Consider the following 16,413-nt stretch of genomic DNA (forward strand, 5'->3'; position numbering starts at 1 on the left):
TATTGCATGATTCTGCACAAATACACAGCTCTTGGTTCAAGGTCAAAGATGACCTTCTACCCAAGACACGTTTGAATAGAAGGAAAGAAAGTTTAAGGACTTAGAACTGTAGCCTTCAAATTTCTAAGATTCCAGTTAGAGTGGGAGTAAGACAAAGCTGTTCCCAAAATGGCTTTGTTAACAGAAAACCAGTAAAACTTACTAAAAAAATATAAAAAAATTCTTGACTATTTATCAGCATTGAAAACATTATGGGGTGTGTTACCAACCAGTAAAAGCTATGAAACAGAACAAAGAATTGGGAAAATAAATCTGTGGTTTCAAGTTTACTTTTTTCTTATTTGTTTTAGAAGTGTCCTCCCTTCCCAATATGAATTAGTTTTCAATTCTTCCTACCCTTTAATTCATTACTGTTTACCACATGCCCTCAAACTAGGGGAGGAGGAGAGGTGGGTTACAAATGCACAAACCCCATGACACATATAAATCAAATCCAAAGGCCTCTTCTCTTCATTGTATCCAAAAGCATCCAGAGGGATAAGAATGAGAGAGATGAAGATATTGCCACCTCCGGATTACAAGTAGCACCAATTAACACATTTTCACAATAGAAGGATTTTTTTTACCAGGGCTTTCTCAAATTACTCTTTCTGAACAATACTATTCAAATTTCAAGTTGCAGTGAAGAGAACATGCAAAACTACCCAAACTAGTGTTTCCAACAAGAAAGGAAAAAGAATTCCCATTATACTGATGCCTTTTCTTTCTTTTCTTTTTTTATAATCAGGCCTAAAGCATTAGCCTTATTTTTTTCATTCCATGACCATCATGGATTTGTCCCTACTGCTATTTCAGTTTTAGATATACATAAGTAATCATGGCAATATATAGATTATTCTTTTTATATTGTTTCTAGGTCCAAATTAGTTGACAGGCACTCCTCTGGACAAAAGCCTCTTTCTGTATTTGTTACACGATGAGGTGATGAGGCTGCTGGCAAGCAGGCTTCTAGCTGGAAAGCACATGATTGTGTCACCACATCTTCTAGTTACCATATTAAAATGACCCATAATAGGTCTCCTGGAAAGACCAAGTAAAGCACAGTTTCAGACATCAAAATAAGATAAATTTGCAGGAATCACGTGCTCAACTATCTCGGGAAATAGACTTTCTAGAAGAGGAGCAAAGCCTGGTGCTGCAGTGTGAAGAAATAGAAAACCTCAGGCTGAAAAATCATCCCAGTTAAACACAGATATTCATTTGTGGATAAGTTAGCATACCATGCTCCCTAAAATGCTGGTTTGAGCCTTTCACATTTACTGCAACAGCAGGCAGCAGATTCAACCAACCCAGTCTGCTGAACTGAACTTTCCCAGTATCCATTACATCTTGGTACTGAATAAAGAAAGGCAAATATATGACAAATTTGCTTACAGAGTTTCACTTTTTTAATACATGCTGTAACTGATTATTTCTTCCCTGTCTACCCAAATACCTTAGGGCTTCAGTTTGCGTCAATAATTGCTTGAAACAATTCCTTTCCTTTAATTATTGCAGTAGGCAACCATAAAAAACTGTAGAGAACTGACATGGCCATGGGAGACACAAACATTGTACAAAGAACATTATCCAAAGAACGTTGAAATCATAGTTAAAAATCCTAATCCAGTTAGCATCAGTGATTTCACTCAATAATGTTAAATATAATTTGGATTTAGGAATAACTTCTTCCATCATACCTGTCTACCAAGATATTAGGCTTTAAAAATAATAACAAAAAAAAAAAGGTCACAGGAGTATTATGCACGGATTTGCTTGCCATTGCACAGTCTAGAAGTTGTGAAATTTAAGATTATCTGAGAGTAAAGCTGTCTGTATTTTGTCTGTATTTGCAATTTGAAATGAGAAAGTACATCCTGCCTGTTTAAATTATTCTCAGACAGGTTGCCCAAAAAGATGATTTTAAAGATGCCCAAATGTGTATCAGCCTAAGGCTATATTGTACTTGCTTTCAGTTTCAAAGACCTCCTTTCATCTCTGAAGAATGGAATGTTGTTTACTGCTCAGGATGTTTTGCCATGTTATCATGAATGTATTACAAATGTTCTGCTTCTTGAACTAGAGAGTGTTTGTCAAAACCGTTCTTAATTCTACACAAGAAGTCTTAAGCCTTTTATAAATCCTGCTCAGATATATTGCGACACTTAAAAACATTTAAATCTAAACATCCTTCTCGAGGATTGCTATCCTGCATAATTCCACAAAATAGAAAAAAAAAAGGTCTGCAGAGATACGCTTTCCGCTAGCACGAAGCCTAAGAACTAGGCACTGGAATGCGAGCTTGCATGCAAGAAACAAAAATAGTTTCACTGTCAGAATTCGTTTCACCTACTGCCCCTGTAAATCAGTCTAGTGTGACAACCTATATGAGAAGCTGCTTAAAATACAGCAGGTAAATTTGTGACAATGGAATGTTATCAAGGTTTATGGTCAGTTTTAGGCGTGTCATGTCCACATTCTTTTAAAGTGGCAAAGTAAATAATGGCTCACCAGCTTTCAACAGCAACACTGTTATCTGTCTCGCTTTGCCATAATCTCATGAAGCTTTTAATAAAGCAGACATACCACAGATGATGAGAAATAACTGAAAAGTACTTAACAGGCAGACTTGTTAAGTATTCAGAAACAAATCCGGCAATAATTACAGAAAACCACTATGAAGAACAGGAATAGTCACCCGATAGAAGCTTGGGGGAAGATGAAAAAAGAATGGGGAAAACTGTTCCTGTGCTAGACTGATTTTTTCAAGTTTTTCCAGTGGTATTATAAAAAGAAATAGCCATACATTTAGCTTCATGTGAAAGTGCATTAAAAAACTTCAAAGAAGAGAAGAAAAGCTGCTCAAAAGCTGTGAACGCCGCTTTCTGCAGCTTGTTTAGAGATAGATTGCTTCCCTTCACTTGTGGTTAACAGGGAGTATTCAAAGACTTAATTCTGCATCCATGTCAGGGAAAAAATAAGTTAAAAATTCACTGAAACAAATCTATCTCACCGGCTTAGCAAGGCCTCTTGTCACAGTCCAGATGAAGAAAAAACTACAGGACAGATGCCACCACTGTCTCAGTTACACTGCAAATAACTGAGGACAAGGTCCTCCCAGACTCTGCTATGCAAAAATGACAAAGTATTTTCAATCCTACCATCTACGTAAGCTTCCCAGACAACAAGAATGAAAAAGACTTAAGGTTCATCAGAAAGGACAACTTTACTACCACTGCCTCCACACAAGAGTTACTGTCCAGGCTCCTGCTCATTGTGATTATGTCAGGCCAGCCAGCCTTTCAATTGAGCAATATCAGGGCTTCATGACAGAGCAGCACAACTGGCAGTAACACTGATTTCTCCAATCTCCAGCAAAGATGATGACCTTTAACAGAAGTAGGCTGTCAGTCTCCTCAGAAAGGACTTCTGCAGCCACAAAAGCTTCCCAGGTATTGGGAACAGTTACTCTTCAGCACATTAAGAGATTTGCTCAGAAAAGATTTGTTAAAAGCACTTTCAGTATTCAACATGAGCCATGAAGACTGAAGATCTGGCTCACTGCAGGAAGTGAATGGTCTAGCTTTACTGATTTATTTATTGCTTTTTGGGGAGAACGTAGCCAAGGTAAACTCACAGAATACTTGAGAAGAGTCCCTATGCATTGCGTATGGATAAAAGTCCACAGTCGAATGTAAAATCAAGAGCCATTTCAAAAGCCATCCAAGCTAGGCACTGTGAGGTCGACTGAAGGGCCATGACAATTACCTGCTGTGGAAGGCCACCACAGCTTGGCTACCCTCCACTATAGAAGGGAATTTCTCTGAGTCATCACTTCATTCAATCCTTTACACACAGTGCACTTACGCACCGTCATTCCTTTAACACACAATTACACACTCCCATCTAATTTACCAAAAGCAGTCCTTTCAAGCACCTAACACACAAACTAGGTTTCATAGAGAATGCAACAAACCATTTTGTGTGAGAGAACTCTCACTTCTTCCTACAGGGAAAGATAAATGTAATTCAGTATGAAGATGTAACACCATGCAAGTCATCGCAAACCACGTCTGTACCTCGAGCCCAGATCCAACATTTGATGAATCCAACGGTCTCTTCTTCCTTGGTCCAATGGCTGCCAAAGCTGTGAGGTTGGCTTCTCTTTGTTGCATCTGTGCTAATTCCAATTGTTGCATCTAATTTAAAAAGAAAACATCTACATTAATTATGATATACATTATGTAAAGTTTTGGTTTTTTTTATAGTAGTTTCAGACAGCTCTGTAGCTCCTACAGAAACATGTGTTTCACAGCATCTTTCCCCTCTTTCTGGTCACTTTTGACAAATTCCAGCACTCAGGCATGCTTGGAGCCCTACATACAGCTATTCTGAATATTCCTCTATCACCTGAATCCACCAGCACTTAATACTGCCATTGTGAAACATTGTAATATCCAATTTAACAGGATGCTGCCAGTTGACTGCTAGTTTTTCTTTTACCAGTACGTATTTGAATGCTCAGGAACATCTGAAGCAAGTTAGAGATACACCACCATGTTTATTTTCACTCACCTCAAAACTGTTGAACACTTAGAAATCATTAGAAACAACCTTCACCTGGGTTAAATAAACTTGGGATGGGATAGAAACTCACAGTAAAAAGGAATAAAATAAAATAAAATTTAACAAAAAAAAATCTTGTATTTCAAGATACATTCTATTCAATAATTATCAATGCCAGCTACTCTGGAGCTCAATCCAGCCACGTCTGCTGGCAGACTGAGTCTTAGATCAGCCATCTTGCTAATACAACCACACTGCTTCCAGATCCACCAGCTGTCCAGCTTGGAGCATGGGTGGAGAAGGAAGGCTTTCCAAACATAATCCTCTTGTTTGATGTCAACCCTGGGATGATCTGACCTGCAACTTGTATAGCTCTGTAGCCCGTGTCCTCCCCATTCCCAGGACTTAGAACATTGTTCAGATGGGGATTCTCTGCATGGATGTGCATGTCTTAAAAAAAATTCAAGTACAACCATACCATGGGTAGGAAAGCATCCAAATCTCCTCCCCCTTCATAAACTCAATGAATTACCTGGATTTCCTCACCCAGTCAATACAGGTATCTTGCTTATCAAGCTTGCAACACTGAGTTTGCTTGCTTTTCAGCTCTCAGAGATCCCACTTGGAGAGAACAACAGCTGATAACAACTGAGCTTGCAGCACCTACATGGTATAGGTCCCCTACTTGCTACCACTTAAATAAAGATGAATCCACAACAAAGAAATACTTTGGGGTTCAGGGCGAGCGTTTTGAGGAAGAGAGCTTTTGGCTGGGTGGTTTCTGAGTGGGTGTAGTTACAAGCCTTATTTTACTTCATATAAGTGGGCTTTAGTGATGGTGGCAGCTTCACATCAAGTACTGCAGCAGCTAGGCTATTTAAATAAAAACAGTATTTCAGGGCAAGATTCCTAAAAGAACAATGTTCCCTAGAAGACTCAAACTGATCAAGGTTTTTCAGCAGAAATCTGGGAAAGCAAGATTCTAGAAGATGAAGAGAGTTTCTGGGGGCTTTGTATGTTTCAGTTTTGAAAACAGCACTATTTGCAAGTCATCCTTCATCACCCTATGTAGGATTTTACTGTAGCAGTGTTTCTTCACACAGTAGTACTTCTTCAATGCTAGATACCATCATTCACTTACCACACACACTATTCTTGCTTTTGTGGGCAGTGTACACAACTAAAACCTTATCTATCAAAATTCACTCGATTCAGTCAGCTTGTTTTTTATCCAAATATACAGGATTGCTTTCAGTAATACTTTACAGACTACGAACTTTCGAACTACTACTATTTTGCAATTGTCTGAGGTTAAGTTCAGCCAGCCTACTAGCGTAAAATGCTTAAGATAAACATTCCTTTAATCTCATATATAGATTGAATCTCATATCTTTATATTTAGTAACACACTCCAGCCAATCAGATGGGAGAAAGTGAACATAAATAAAAAAAAATATTGAAATTTTGCAAACTGTGAAAGACTGAGGCTTAGAAACTACTTAAGCAGGAGCAATAAAAAGCTTAGAATAAGTGTTAAATCTCAGTAATAAAATGCTGAGATTTTTTGGCAGAGGCAGGTGCTGACTTCCAGCCTCAGCTGCCCAGGCCTCCAACACGTGGAGCCACCCCTCCCTACAGGCAGCTATGGAGCATTCCTGCAGAAGTAAAGCATTCCTTCCTGCAAGCAGTGTAGTTCAGTGATCAACAGGGTCACATGTACACCAGAGTCTTTTTGCCATGAGAGGGGGCATTGCAACACGCCATGCACACAGCAGCCCTCTGGGGTAGGACTAAACTCCTGAAGGCTCCAGTGAAAAAGAAAACCAGAAGGAGAAAGATGGTTTGCTTTAATTTAGGAACCATTACACTCAAAGTAAAATGACTTTTAAAACCATTAAACTTAAGACAAAGCAAAACAAATCAAAAGCCTTTATTAGTCTGTGTGCTTCCACCCCTGGCAATCACTGGAAAATATATCTCCCTTCTCTCTCAACTCTACAAAACACATAAAAAAAGCTCTACTGCAGTTAGACTTGTCAAAAACGTGTGGCTGTTGAACACCTCTGGCTTGAAGCAGCATTGAAATAAGCCCCTCTCTCCTTTTTACAGCTGCTATTGATGGGCAGCCATGGTCAAGTGTGAGGACAAAAGACACAGCTATGAATTAAGTGCCAAGAGGTCATTGGGTTGCCATCAGCATGGAGTGGAGGGGACTGGGCAGGTTAAGGATCTCATGGTGGAGCATGAGGATGATGCTCTGGTTGACGACTGGGCAGTGCCCTGGCACCACCACCACTTACCCCATGGAATTCGAGCAGACCAAGCGTGCTGCTGGCACAGACACACTGCAGGAGGGAGCAATGCTGCTGGAGGGCAGTGCTGGCAGAGGTAACAAAGGATGACACTTGGGGGATTGTATAAAAAAAGATGTGTCTTCTAGAAACAGAACTGATGCATCTTCAACCAGGCAGTTCCCAAGACAATGCTGGAATCACATGTCATTACCAACATCTGCTCTCTCCAATACATTTTCCACCTCCTAGGTAGTCAAAGGATTTTTCAACTCATACAGAATCTCACCAGGGGTTTGAAGCAAAAGAAAAAAAGAAAAAAAATCACGGTCTTGTTGCGTTCTACATCTCAGGGATTTTTCTGAGAACATAATTAAGACAAATGAATTTATACACTCTATTTCTATAATGGACTCAACAGATCCCCATTAAGCGATACAGGCAGGCATCCAAATTACCCTGCTGAAGCCAACAAAATCATCTTTTCATCAAGTTTTGTTCCATTAAAAAATTGCAGATTAAATGTCTAAACATTGTGTGAGCAGTTAAAAGCACAGGATAAGGAGAAGACAGGCAGATAATGTCAAGGGATACCCGAGGATACTGGCTGGCTAACTACTACCAGATTTTCCTAAAAGAGATTAGGAAAGAGCAAGAGGTGACTATGTGGAGCCAAATCTTTCTTTAATGCTTAGTTTTGTAGCACCTAAGTTAGGGAAGAAAGATCACTGCAGTAAAAGATGGCAGAAGTAGTATATACACTTTATTGAGATATAAGACAGAGAAGCTGCATGGTTTCCCTTCTAGAGGTCAGTTTTGTTAACACTGATGTCTTTGAGCATGATTGGATACAAAGAGAAAGAACTGTCACACCTAGATGAAATCATACCATCATACTCATCTTGACAACAGATTAATCTTTTTCCTTGAAGACAGAAGTGTGTCATGGCAATTCCAGAGGAGCAGGGGGAAGCTGCACCCATACATCAGACCCCCAAACTAACAGGCTGCCCCTCAATCTGACCTACTTCATCTGCTGAAAGAAGCTGCTCTTCCATCATAACACAAGAACCCAACAGATGCTCTATTCAAAACTCATTCCCCAAGAAGGGCATTAAGAGGGGATGGGTTCCAGGCAAGTGGCAAATGAATGCTCATGCTTCTTTCCCCCACTTTCTGATTTCACATATGCTAAGAATTGCAGTACAAAGAGTTCTAAAAACCTGTGTATAAAGATCAAATTGCTATGAAAACGTCTCAGAACTTGTAAAATAGTCTTTGTTGCTGCTGGCCTTTTTAATAATAAAAATAGGGTTTAAAGTCTGGTCTTGCAGCAAGCAGGAATCTCTAGGGTGACACAATAACCATTTTAGTTAATCTGACCTGCAGCAGAAATCAGGAAATAAGGTATGTTTTAAAGTCCTTCCTTATAGTGAAATGGCATTTGCAGCATGGCTGTAATCACACAAAATGAAAGGTTTTAAAATTGACCTCTCTGTTCTTCACTCAATCCTCTGAGAAAAATATTTCTTTTTCCTGCTCACAGAAATTCTCTCACATCTCATACCCCACATTTCAGAAAATACGCAAAATCTATTTTTACTATTACACCAACGACATTTTTGAGGCACTTTAAATATTAAAAGAATAAATTTCAAGTTGTATAAGAAGACAAGTGCTTCAGCTATGAGATGCTGAAACTTTCACTTAAAGCAATACTGCAGATTGGTTTTAAACTCTTTTGGTTAAGAAGTACGTGATAATATGGTTGCCTGCCTTATCAGAGCCTCAATAATGCAAGTTATGCAAATCTCGAGGCTTTCCCTAAAGTGGAAGAATCCCTTAAACACAACTGATGAAAAGAATACACTGCTACAAATAAAGTCAACTAATTCACAGCAGCTAATCCATGATGTGTACAGCAGAGGGTGGCTGTATTATCAAAGGTGGGGGAAGCATGTTATCTAGCTGAATTCAAGTTCACCTTTAGAAAAAGAGTAAATGAAAGCCTTTGTGTCAGGTCACAAAGTACCCAGCACAGGATTCAAGTACTTAGAATAAACTTTCATAGAAGACAAAGTACATGAAACATTTAGTCTCCAGAGCCTCAAAAAACAGTTTTGCCATGGAAGGTTTATCTACAGGTAGAGATGAGATCATCATGTCTCAGCCAGTGCTCACAGAGCAGGACTGAGGTTAAAGAAAGTAACAGGACTGAAGTTAAAGAAAAGCCAGACAGGCAGCCCTTGTCCAGCATCGTGCTGGCATGAGAAATTCATACCACTGTCTGCTTCTGCACTTCAATATACTAAGTATTAGGAAACAAATCTGAGGAGCAGAGAAAAGAAATCTCTCTTCATTTGAGTGCTACGAACTTATGTCTGGGGAAAAAAAAAAAAAAGCCAAAAACTTTTCTTGGCAATGCAATGACAAATAAATACAGCTCCATGGATGTAAATGAGCTCAGAAGAAATGCTGGCAAAACAGATGTGGCTAAATTCTGGACTTGGTTATAATTGATATAAGAGAAAGACTTAAAAATGTATGCACAAGATACTGGCTTTAATATTAAGTAAAGAGTGGGGATGTCTCCACATATGACATTACAGGCAGATAGAGTACAGGACAGATTAAATAAATATTTAAACTAACAGAAGAACTGGCAGGAAAGGAAACCAGGGAAGGCTGAAGACAACTTAATGTATGCCTAAGGGTTATGTGTGCTATCCAGCAATAAGTACATCAGGAGTAATAAAAGCACTAAAGTAGATGAACAAGAATTTGTATAAGACTTGCGGGGGGGAAAAAAAAAAAGAAAGGAATATAGGCATAAAAAAGAGACAGGAGCTCCCAATCCTATCAGCTTCCACAATAAAGGAACCAAACAATAAATTAACAAATAGTAAAATTCAAAGTAAGTCAAATTAACTGAGACCAAATTTCAATGTCTACCTTTTTCTAGCTCACATCTGTGAAAGAGAAACCTCAGGACCTATCTGAGCCTTTTATTGCCCTTTACTGTGTATTTTTAAAGAACTAAATACTGAGGTGCTTTTTTAGTGGGTCCACTTATCCCACTCAAATGACTTTTCTCTTTTTTGTATCCATTCTCTCTTTTTGACCAGATTTTTCAAGCAAGGTTTCACTGGGTTTCATTATGTCCTCTGTTTAGTGCTTTGAAAGTTGTCTACTGCTCTCAGTCACTTCTCTCTTCATTGTCTTTGGAAGAAAGAACTGCAATTTTTTTCACATTCCCTTTAAGCATTTTAAGGAACTTGTGAAGAAAATGAAAAATAAACCTTAAAATCTGCTTTCAATCCCAAGCCTCTCACACTGGTTGTCATAAAGCTCAATGAGCATTACTGCCTCCAGCTTCTACCTTTCCTATACAAAATTTTCTGCCCTACAGGTTGAATGCAGCTGAATAGCAGACTTGTCATATGGGGGACATTCTCTGAGGAAAACTGACACTTGGAGGCTGCATATTTAAACATTTACCATCCTCTCCTTTTGCCTATAATGCAACTTCTCTTCTTGCAATAGCTTCCTTTCAAACTGTTTTAATTAGCCATACAATTAGTTTCCACTGACTTTTCCCTCTGTTGTAATTTAGATTTAACAGCAGAAAGGCAGAATAGCATGCACTGGTTTGAAATGCAGTCCTGACTTATATACAGAGCTATATATAATACTGTAGATTTTTTTCAGGTTAATATCCCACACACCTGCTCCAGTGGCAGCACAGACCCTACCATGGCTGTGTGTCCCAAAACCAACTGCTTTGTCTGTCTAAAAGGGTGCAATAAAATGTTCTGGAGAACAACAGAATATTTTTTCCAGGATAGCCACAAAGTAATCTACCCGTAGGAGGAGGGGAAAAAAAATTGGTATTTAGAGTTGATATTTCCTAATATATAATTAACCCCACACAAGGAAAACATCCAGGGCACAGTGACTTCTTGACTCCTTATTTTGCCCACTCTTGGTAAGAATTTCCTATGTGTTGGAGAGTGAATTTCCTTTTACCAGTTTTTTGGTTTGCTTAACCATTATTGACACATTTCTGTGTTTTCTAGGACACTTGGAACGTGATTCTCCCTTTGCAGTCGCATCAGCTTGCCTTACTTGGAGGCCCAGGGAAGTTCTTGGGTGTCTGGCATCCAGCATCAAGCTCTCTGTGTGCTTTCAGACATTGCTTAGGCTAATTTTGCTGCAAGGACAAGAAACAGACAACAGCACCCACACCAGCTTAACATATTCCACAGGTTTTGTTTCAGATGCCATCTCTTAGGAGAAGACTGTTCAATGACCATCAGCAGGCATCTCCATCTCATCATGCAGTCCATCCAACACTTCTTGGCAGACAGCTCTCTGTATCTTCATAATAATTTTCTTTTTGTGCTTTCAGCCCTAAACTTTCCTGTATTAGCATATTTCTAATCTAAGGCCATACTTACAACTGATTATATGTCCATTTTCTGTCTCTCAGACAAACTGAGAAAAGGCTATTTGCAAATCCAAAAACATACTTAATGGAGTTTTGTGGGGGGGCTGGTTTTCACTAAAGATAGTTGTTATCATCTTTCAGCCAGATGGTTTTAGGGTATTCAATGCAGTGTCTCAGCTGCTCTTTTCTCCCTTCAAAACACCAATATGAGTGCCACAAACAGGCATTCTGTTTGCTTTGTACCTCACCCAGTAATCTAACACGTTGTGGAATTTCTATTCCTTTCTACAAGACTTGTAACACACCAAATCTCTGATGATTGCCCTTTGTAATTTGTAAGGCTACATTGCAGTTAATAAAATATATGTCTCTTTTGATTATCATGGGATGTTTTTTTTGTTTTTCAAAACATGCAGAAACAAGGAAGAAACACTACAGAATAATAAAGATAATATAAATCAGGTAATTAAGCAGAAGCTCTTAGGATGTCACTGAAGGCTCATAAAAAAAGCCAATTGATCACAATGAGGTTTTGTTTTGCTTGCAGCATCCTGTACTTGCTTTTTTGAGAGATTATGGTTAACTTCGGCCCTGCCACAAGAATGGTCTTAAATAATTTGAACCACTGGGTCCAGAAGACTAGACAGAGAAGCAGCACAAGAAGAAAAAGAAAACAAACAGCTTGAAAATGTGAGTTGGAGGCCGTAGGGCAAGCAGCAAAGAATCAAGTTACAGTAACTTGTTACCTGAGAAAGCGAGAGGAAATAAGGGAGTTAGAAGGTTATACGAAATAGGTAACTGTTGAAAAGATACTACAGAACAACTAAAATTCAGTCATTACTATGTAAGACCCAGAACACACTGGAATCATGCTGGCTTTTTGTTTGATGTTTTCTATAGGGGTTGTTTGGCCTCTACAAAAACCCTAGGGTTTGGCATTTTCCTCCCAGTCAGTTGATAATAAAGGTATCGAATTTTCTCATCATCTCATCTACTGCTGCCTTGTATCTTCGTCAAAAAACAGACGAGTGCATCAAGCAGGCAGGAACAGGGGAGTGGGAAGATCTGTGCAGTCACAAGTGAACAGAGCTGCTGAGAGAGCAAGGCATGGAGCAGGCAAACCTGCTGCCCATCAGGTGCTTGCTCCACACACTCCTTCCCCTAGCTCAAGATGCAGCTGCTCCCCCTTTATGCACTGGCAGATGCCACAAGGTGACACAAGGTTGAGAGCAGGGATAAAGGTGGCTACAATGGAAATAAATAAAGATGCTCTCAGTAAAATACCTGTTCACCTGCTCAATCCCAAGCAGGTATCTTGCTCATATACATTCTACAAGGTTTGCCCAGGCTCAGCCTTAAGCTTCCTGAAGCCGTACTACAAAAGCACACTCACTTTTGAAGAGCATGAACAGAAGTACAAAGAAATTGGGAAAAATTCCTTCACCAAAAGGGTTGTCAAGCATTTGAAAAGGCTGTTCTAAGGAAGTAGTTGAGCCACTGTTCTTGGAGGGATTTAAAAATATTTAGATGTGGCACTTAGGGACATGGTTTAGTCCCCAAGACGTGGCAATGCTGGGTAAACAGTTGGGCTCAACGATCTTAGAGGTCTTTTCCAACATAAACGACTCTAAAGGATCAGAGTTTATATTTAGAATTACAGTACAAACTGTTTAATACTGACAATTTTACAGGTCTTCTGGGATTGCACTGTTCATATGGCTGGCTTGCACATTTGACAGTATCCTACACCTACTCAATTTAGGAAAGCTCATTTCAGGAGAGGGGATGAAGCCACAGATAAACTATAAATACAGCAAGAAGAATCACACTGACTGAACATTTTCTTTGTAACTGGAAGCACTGTAGAAAGTAGAACAGGAAATAGCAGAAACCACCTAAAAAAAGTTATGGTTTAGTAGTGCAAACATCAGGGACAATGAGAGGACTGCATCCTCTCAGTTTGAAGAGGCAGATAAGGCAGAATGAAAAACAGGGGTAATTTACCCAGACTGCAGGAACGCCACTGCACAAAGAGCTGGTCCATGAGGAGAGCAAGGACAAAATTCTTGAGTGCACAAAGCAGCAGCTTGGAGCAAGCCTTGCAGCTGTCTCAGAAGGAATGTGCACTTTCCATAGGTATTAAAATCTGCTGAAACAGGTGAAAGAGGGAAATAAATACAGACTTAATTCACGGCAAGCTACATAGGCTAAGAATATAGGAAAGTAAATGACTTAGCATAGGGGAAGTTTGAGGCAATAGGTCATGCAAAAAGGATGAAAAGGTCACAGCAATTATGTATAGCCTTTTGGATAAAAGAATCCACTGCAGAGTCTCTGGATGTACTTCCAGCAATGTTAAGATGTTGCTTCCAGCTACTGGATGACAGCACATCCTGGATTTATTGTCATTCATTGTCAGGGTGTACACCCTGCATTTTGGGAAACTTTGCTTTAGAACATGCTACAGTGCCAATACTCCACACCCTCTCCCTTCTCCCAGGGGGTCACCATCAACACATAAAAGACAGCTTTGAGGAAGGCAGGTCCATATTAATTCTTAAAGAACTATAAGCAGACAATCAGATCAGGCTTTCCAGCAGATACTAGACTGGAGTGATCTGGAAAGGATCTGATTCCAGCTGACAGAGGTATCAAAGTTTCCAAGTTTGGCTCCTTAAGGAGGAGACAATAACCGCAACACGACAAGACAGACAGACAAGGGTAAGCCATTTCAAGCCTTCATCCCACTGTACACCATGCTTCTGTGTTACCAGTTTTAGTCTTGGGATATTTGTTGGGTTTTGTTTTGCTCTTATTCCAGTCCTATTCATGCTTGCATTTTTTCAATGCAAATGTGTGCTGACCAGTTTTCTCCAAACTGTCAATAAAGTGCTAATTTTTTCCAGCTGCATTTGCTCTCATTTCCACCCAGTCTTGCGATGAAAATGCACCACTGGCACAGAAGGTGAGTATCCCCATTCTCCATGTGAAGCTTGGAGAAGCTTCAGGCTACCTCATTCTCTGGAGAACAAAGAAGCAGGACAAAGAGCAAGTGAATACCAACACAAAGATCTGTGTTGCCCCAAGAGGCACATCTGCCTCCTCTTCCTTTGGTGGAGCAGCTGGACAGTGTCACTCTGGGAGCAGCACAGCATGGAGAAACACGCAGGACAAAGAGTGATGCAGGTTGTGCTAGGACAAGATGAGATGCACTGAAGGAGGGGAACTCAAGACATATTAGAACACCAAGCACTAAACCTAGATGTCTTCTCTGCTCTGTTGGCTCCTTTTTTTTGTACACCACTATGCCACTTTTGCCAAGAGAGATCTCATGAAAAAAATCAATGAATCTAACCTAACCTTCTTTGTGTTTAAAATACACAAACCACAGAATATTTTTCATGATCTTACACACTATTGTTCAGAAAACAAGAGAAGAGAAGCTGCACAAATGAATTACTTTGCAGTCTTTATTAAAATAAAGTACATCTAGAAATGATCAGTTGATGCAGAGGTAAAGTCACCTACAAAACAAGACAGATTAGCATCACCCACTGATTGTTGATCCTGGTGGCACTAGAGGCAAACTGGGAAGGGCTTTAGGGCAACTTTGTACTCACAGATTGTAGGAATGAAGAAAGAGTTGTAAGCAGAAACAAAGAATTAAAGGATAGGTAGTAAAGCAAGTTCCTTCTCTCTCTCATTTTACAAATTTTGTCTACTGTGGTGCAAATCCAGAGCATTGATTCAAATACCATTTTACTGGATTTCCATTTGTTTTGCCTGGGCCCCTACATTAATCCAAACAATAAGGGCCTTTAAAGCATTCATAAATAACCTGCTGCTGCTGCTGGCACCTAGGAGCCAAGTGCAGCAATGTTAAGCAACAACAAATTTCATAGTTCAAGAGGCACAGTTAAGGAAAAAGGTTGCTCAGAAAATCACTCTCATTTAGCACAAAGATCCTTAAAAATTGCATGAAATCAGTCAAGTAACTATAGAAACCAATTTCTTCAGCTCTGTATCACACGTCTCACACCTCAATTGTCTTTATTATCGTCTGCTGTCAGATCCTTAATCAGAAATGTGAACAGGCTTGATGATTTATTCAGCAGGGACAAGAATCTGTAGGTCAAGTGAAAAATTTCACACACACATACACACACACACACATCTTCAACCTTAGGTACTTTCATTTCATTCTGTTCCCAGTAGCTCTGGGGGCAACTCCAGTGAGATCCAATATTAAGGCTCAATTAAAATAAGCTCCAATTAGTGGAGCTTTTTTCTCTCAGGCTAGAAAAGTCAGGAAATGGATATTGGGAAATGTAAAAAGTCAGCTACTGAGAGGAGGCTGCAGACATAAATGAACTTATTTGTTGATTTCTACAGTTGCTATGCAGAGGCCTCTGGGAGTAAAAGCTTAACCAGTCTAAGCTATAAACTAAAACCCCTGCAGCTAAACATGAACTGTGTGAAACAAGGGCTCCATTCCAGAACAGAAAACTGCTGGGCCCAGAAAATTAAAAGCCAGAGGCGTTTTCCATTTAAAACTAAATCCCAGTACCGCCTCCCAGCCAAAGAATTATAAGCAGTATCAGATTTACAAAACGAACAATTACCCTGGAAAAATGTAGCCTATTGTACAGTCCCAGATGCTAAATCTCAAAGTTTCTTTTTTTTTTTTTTTTTTTCTAATCCCACATTATATTCCTACCAAGTGTACTGCTGCAGTTTACAAAGGACTGTTTTGAGACAGGACTGAAACTGCAAAAATGAAATGGTAAAAAAAGAGAGCTCATAATTCATTGACCTCATTTGAAGCACTGCCCTTGCCTGTGGCAATTCCTGTCCTTCCCCAAGGCCTCTGCAAATGGTATGCAGCAGCAAAATAAACCCTGACCTAATTGCCAGGACAGGGCTGCCAACCTTCTCTCCACACACAAAGGCAAGCATGGTAACAGGAAAGTCCTACCTCTTTCGCTTTCTGCTTTAACCGCAGTTGCTCTGGATCTTCTTTATTGGAACGGCTCTACCAAAGGAAGAGGAAAAAGATTGAATAGAAATTAC

General features: G+C 39.6%; 1 protein-coding gene across 2 annotated transcripts in view; it reads right to left on the reverse strand.

The window, feature by feature from the left end:
- Window positions 1-16,413, reverse strand: part of TAF4B (TATA-box binding protein associated factor 4b) — a 70,095-nt gene that overhangs the window by 8,538 nt on the left and 45,144 nt on the right. For both annotated transcript variants that reach the window (XM_086889825.1, XM_086889831.1), the window contains exons 13-14: window positions 16,319-16,375; window positions 4,119-4,238 (exon numbers count right to left, since the gene is read on the reverse strand). In XM_086889825.1, the coding sequence (XP_086745951.1) occupies window positions 4,119-4,238; window positions 16,319-16,375 (177 nt within the window). The remainder of the gene's footprint in view (window positions 1-4,118; window positions 4,239-16,318; window positions 16,376-16,413) is intronic.

Source organism: Cyanistes caeruleus, chromosome 1 (genome assembly GCF_971803275.1).
Source record: "Cyanistes caeruleus chromosome 1, bCyaCae1.hap1.1, whole genome shotgun sequence".
Lineage (NCBI taxonomy): Eukaryota > Metazoa > Chordata > Aves > Passeriformes > Paridae > Cyanistes > Cyanistes caeruleus.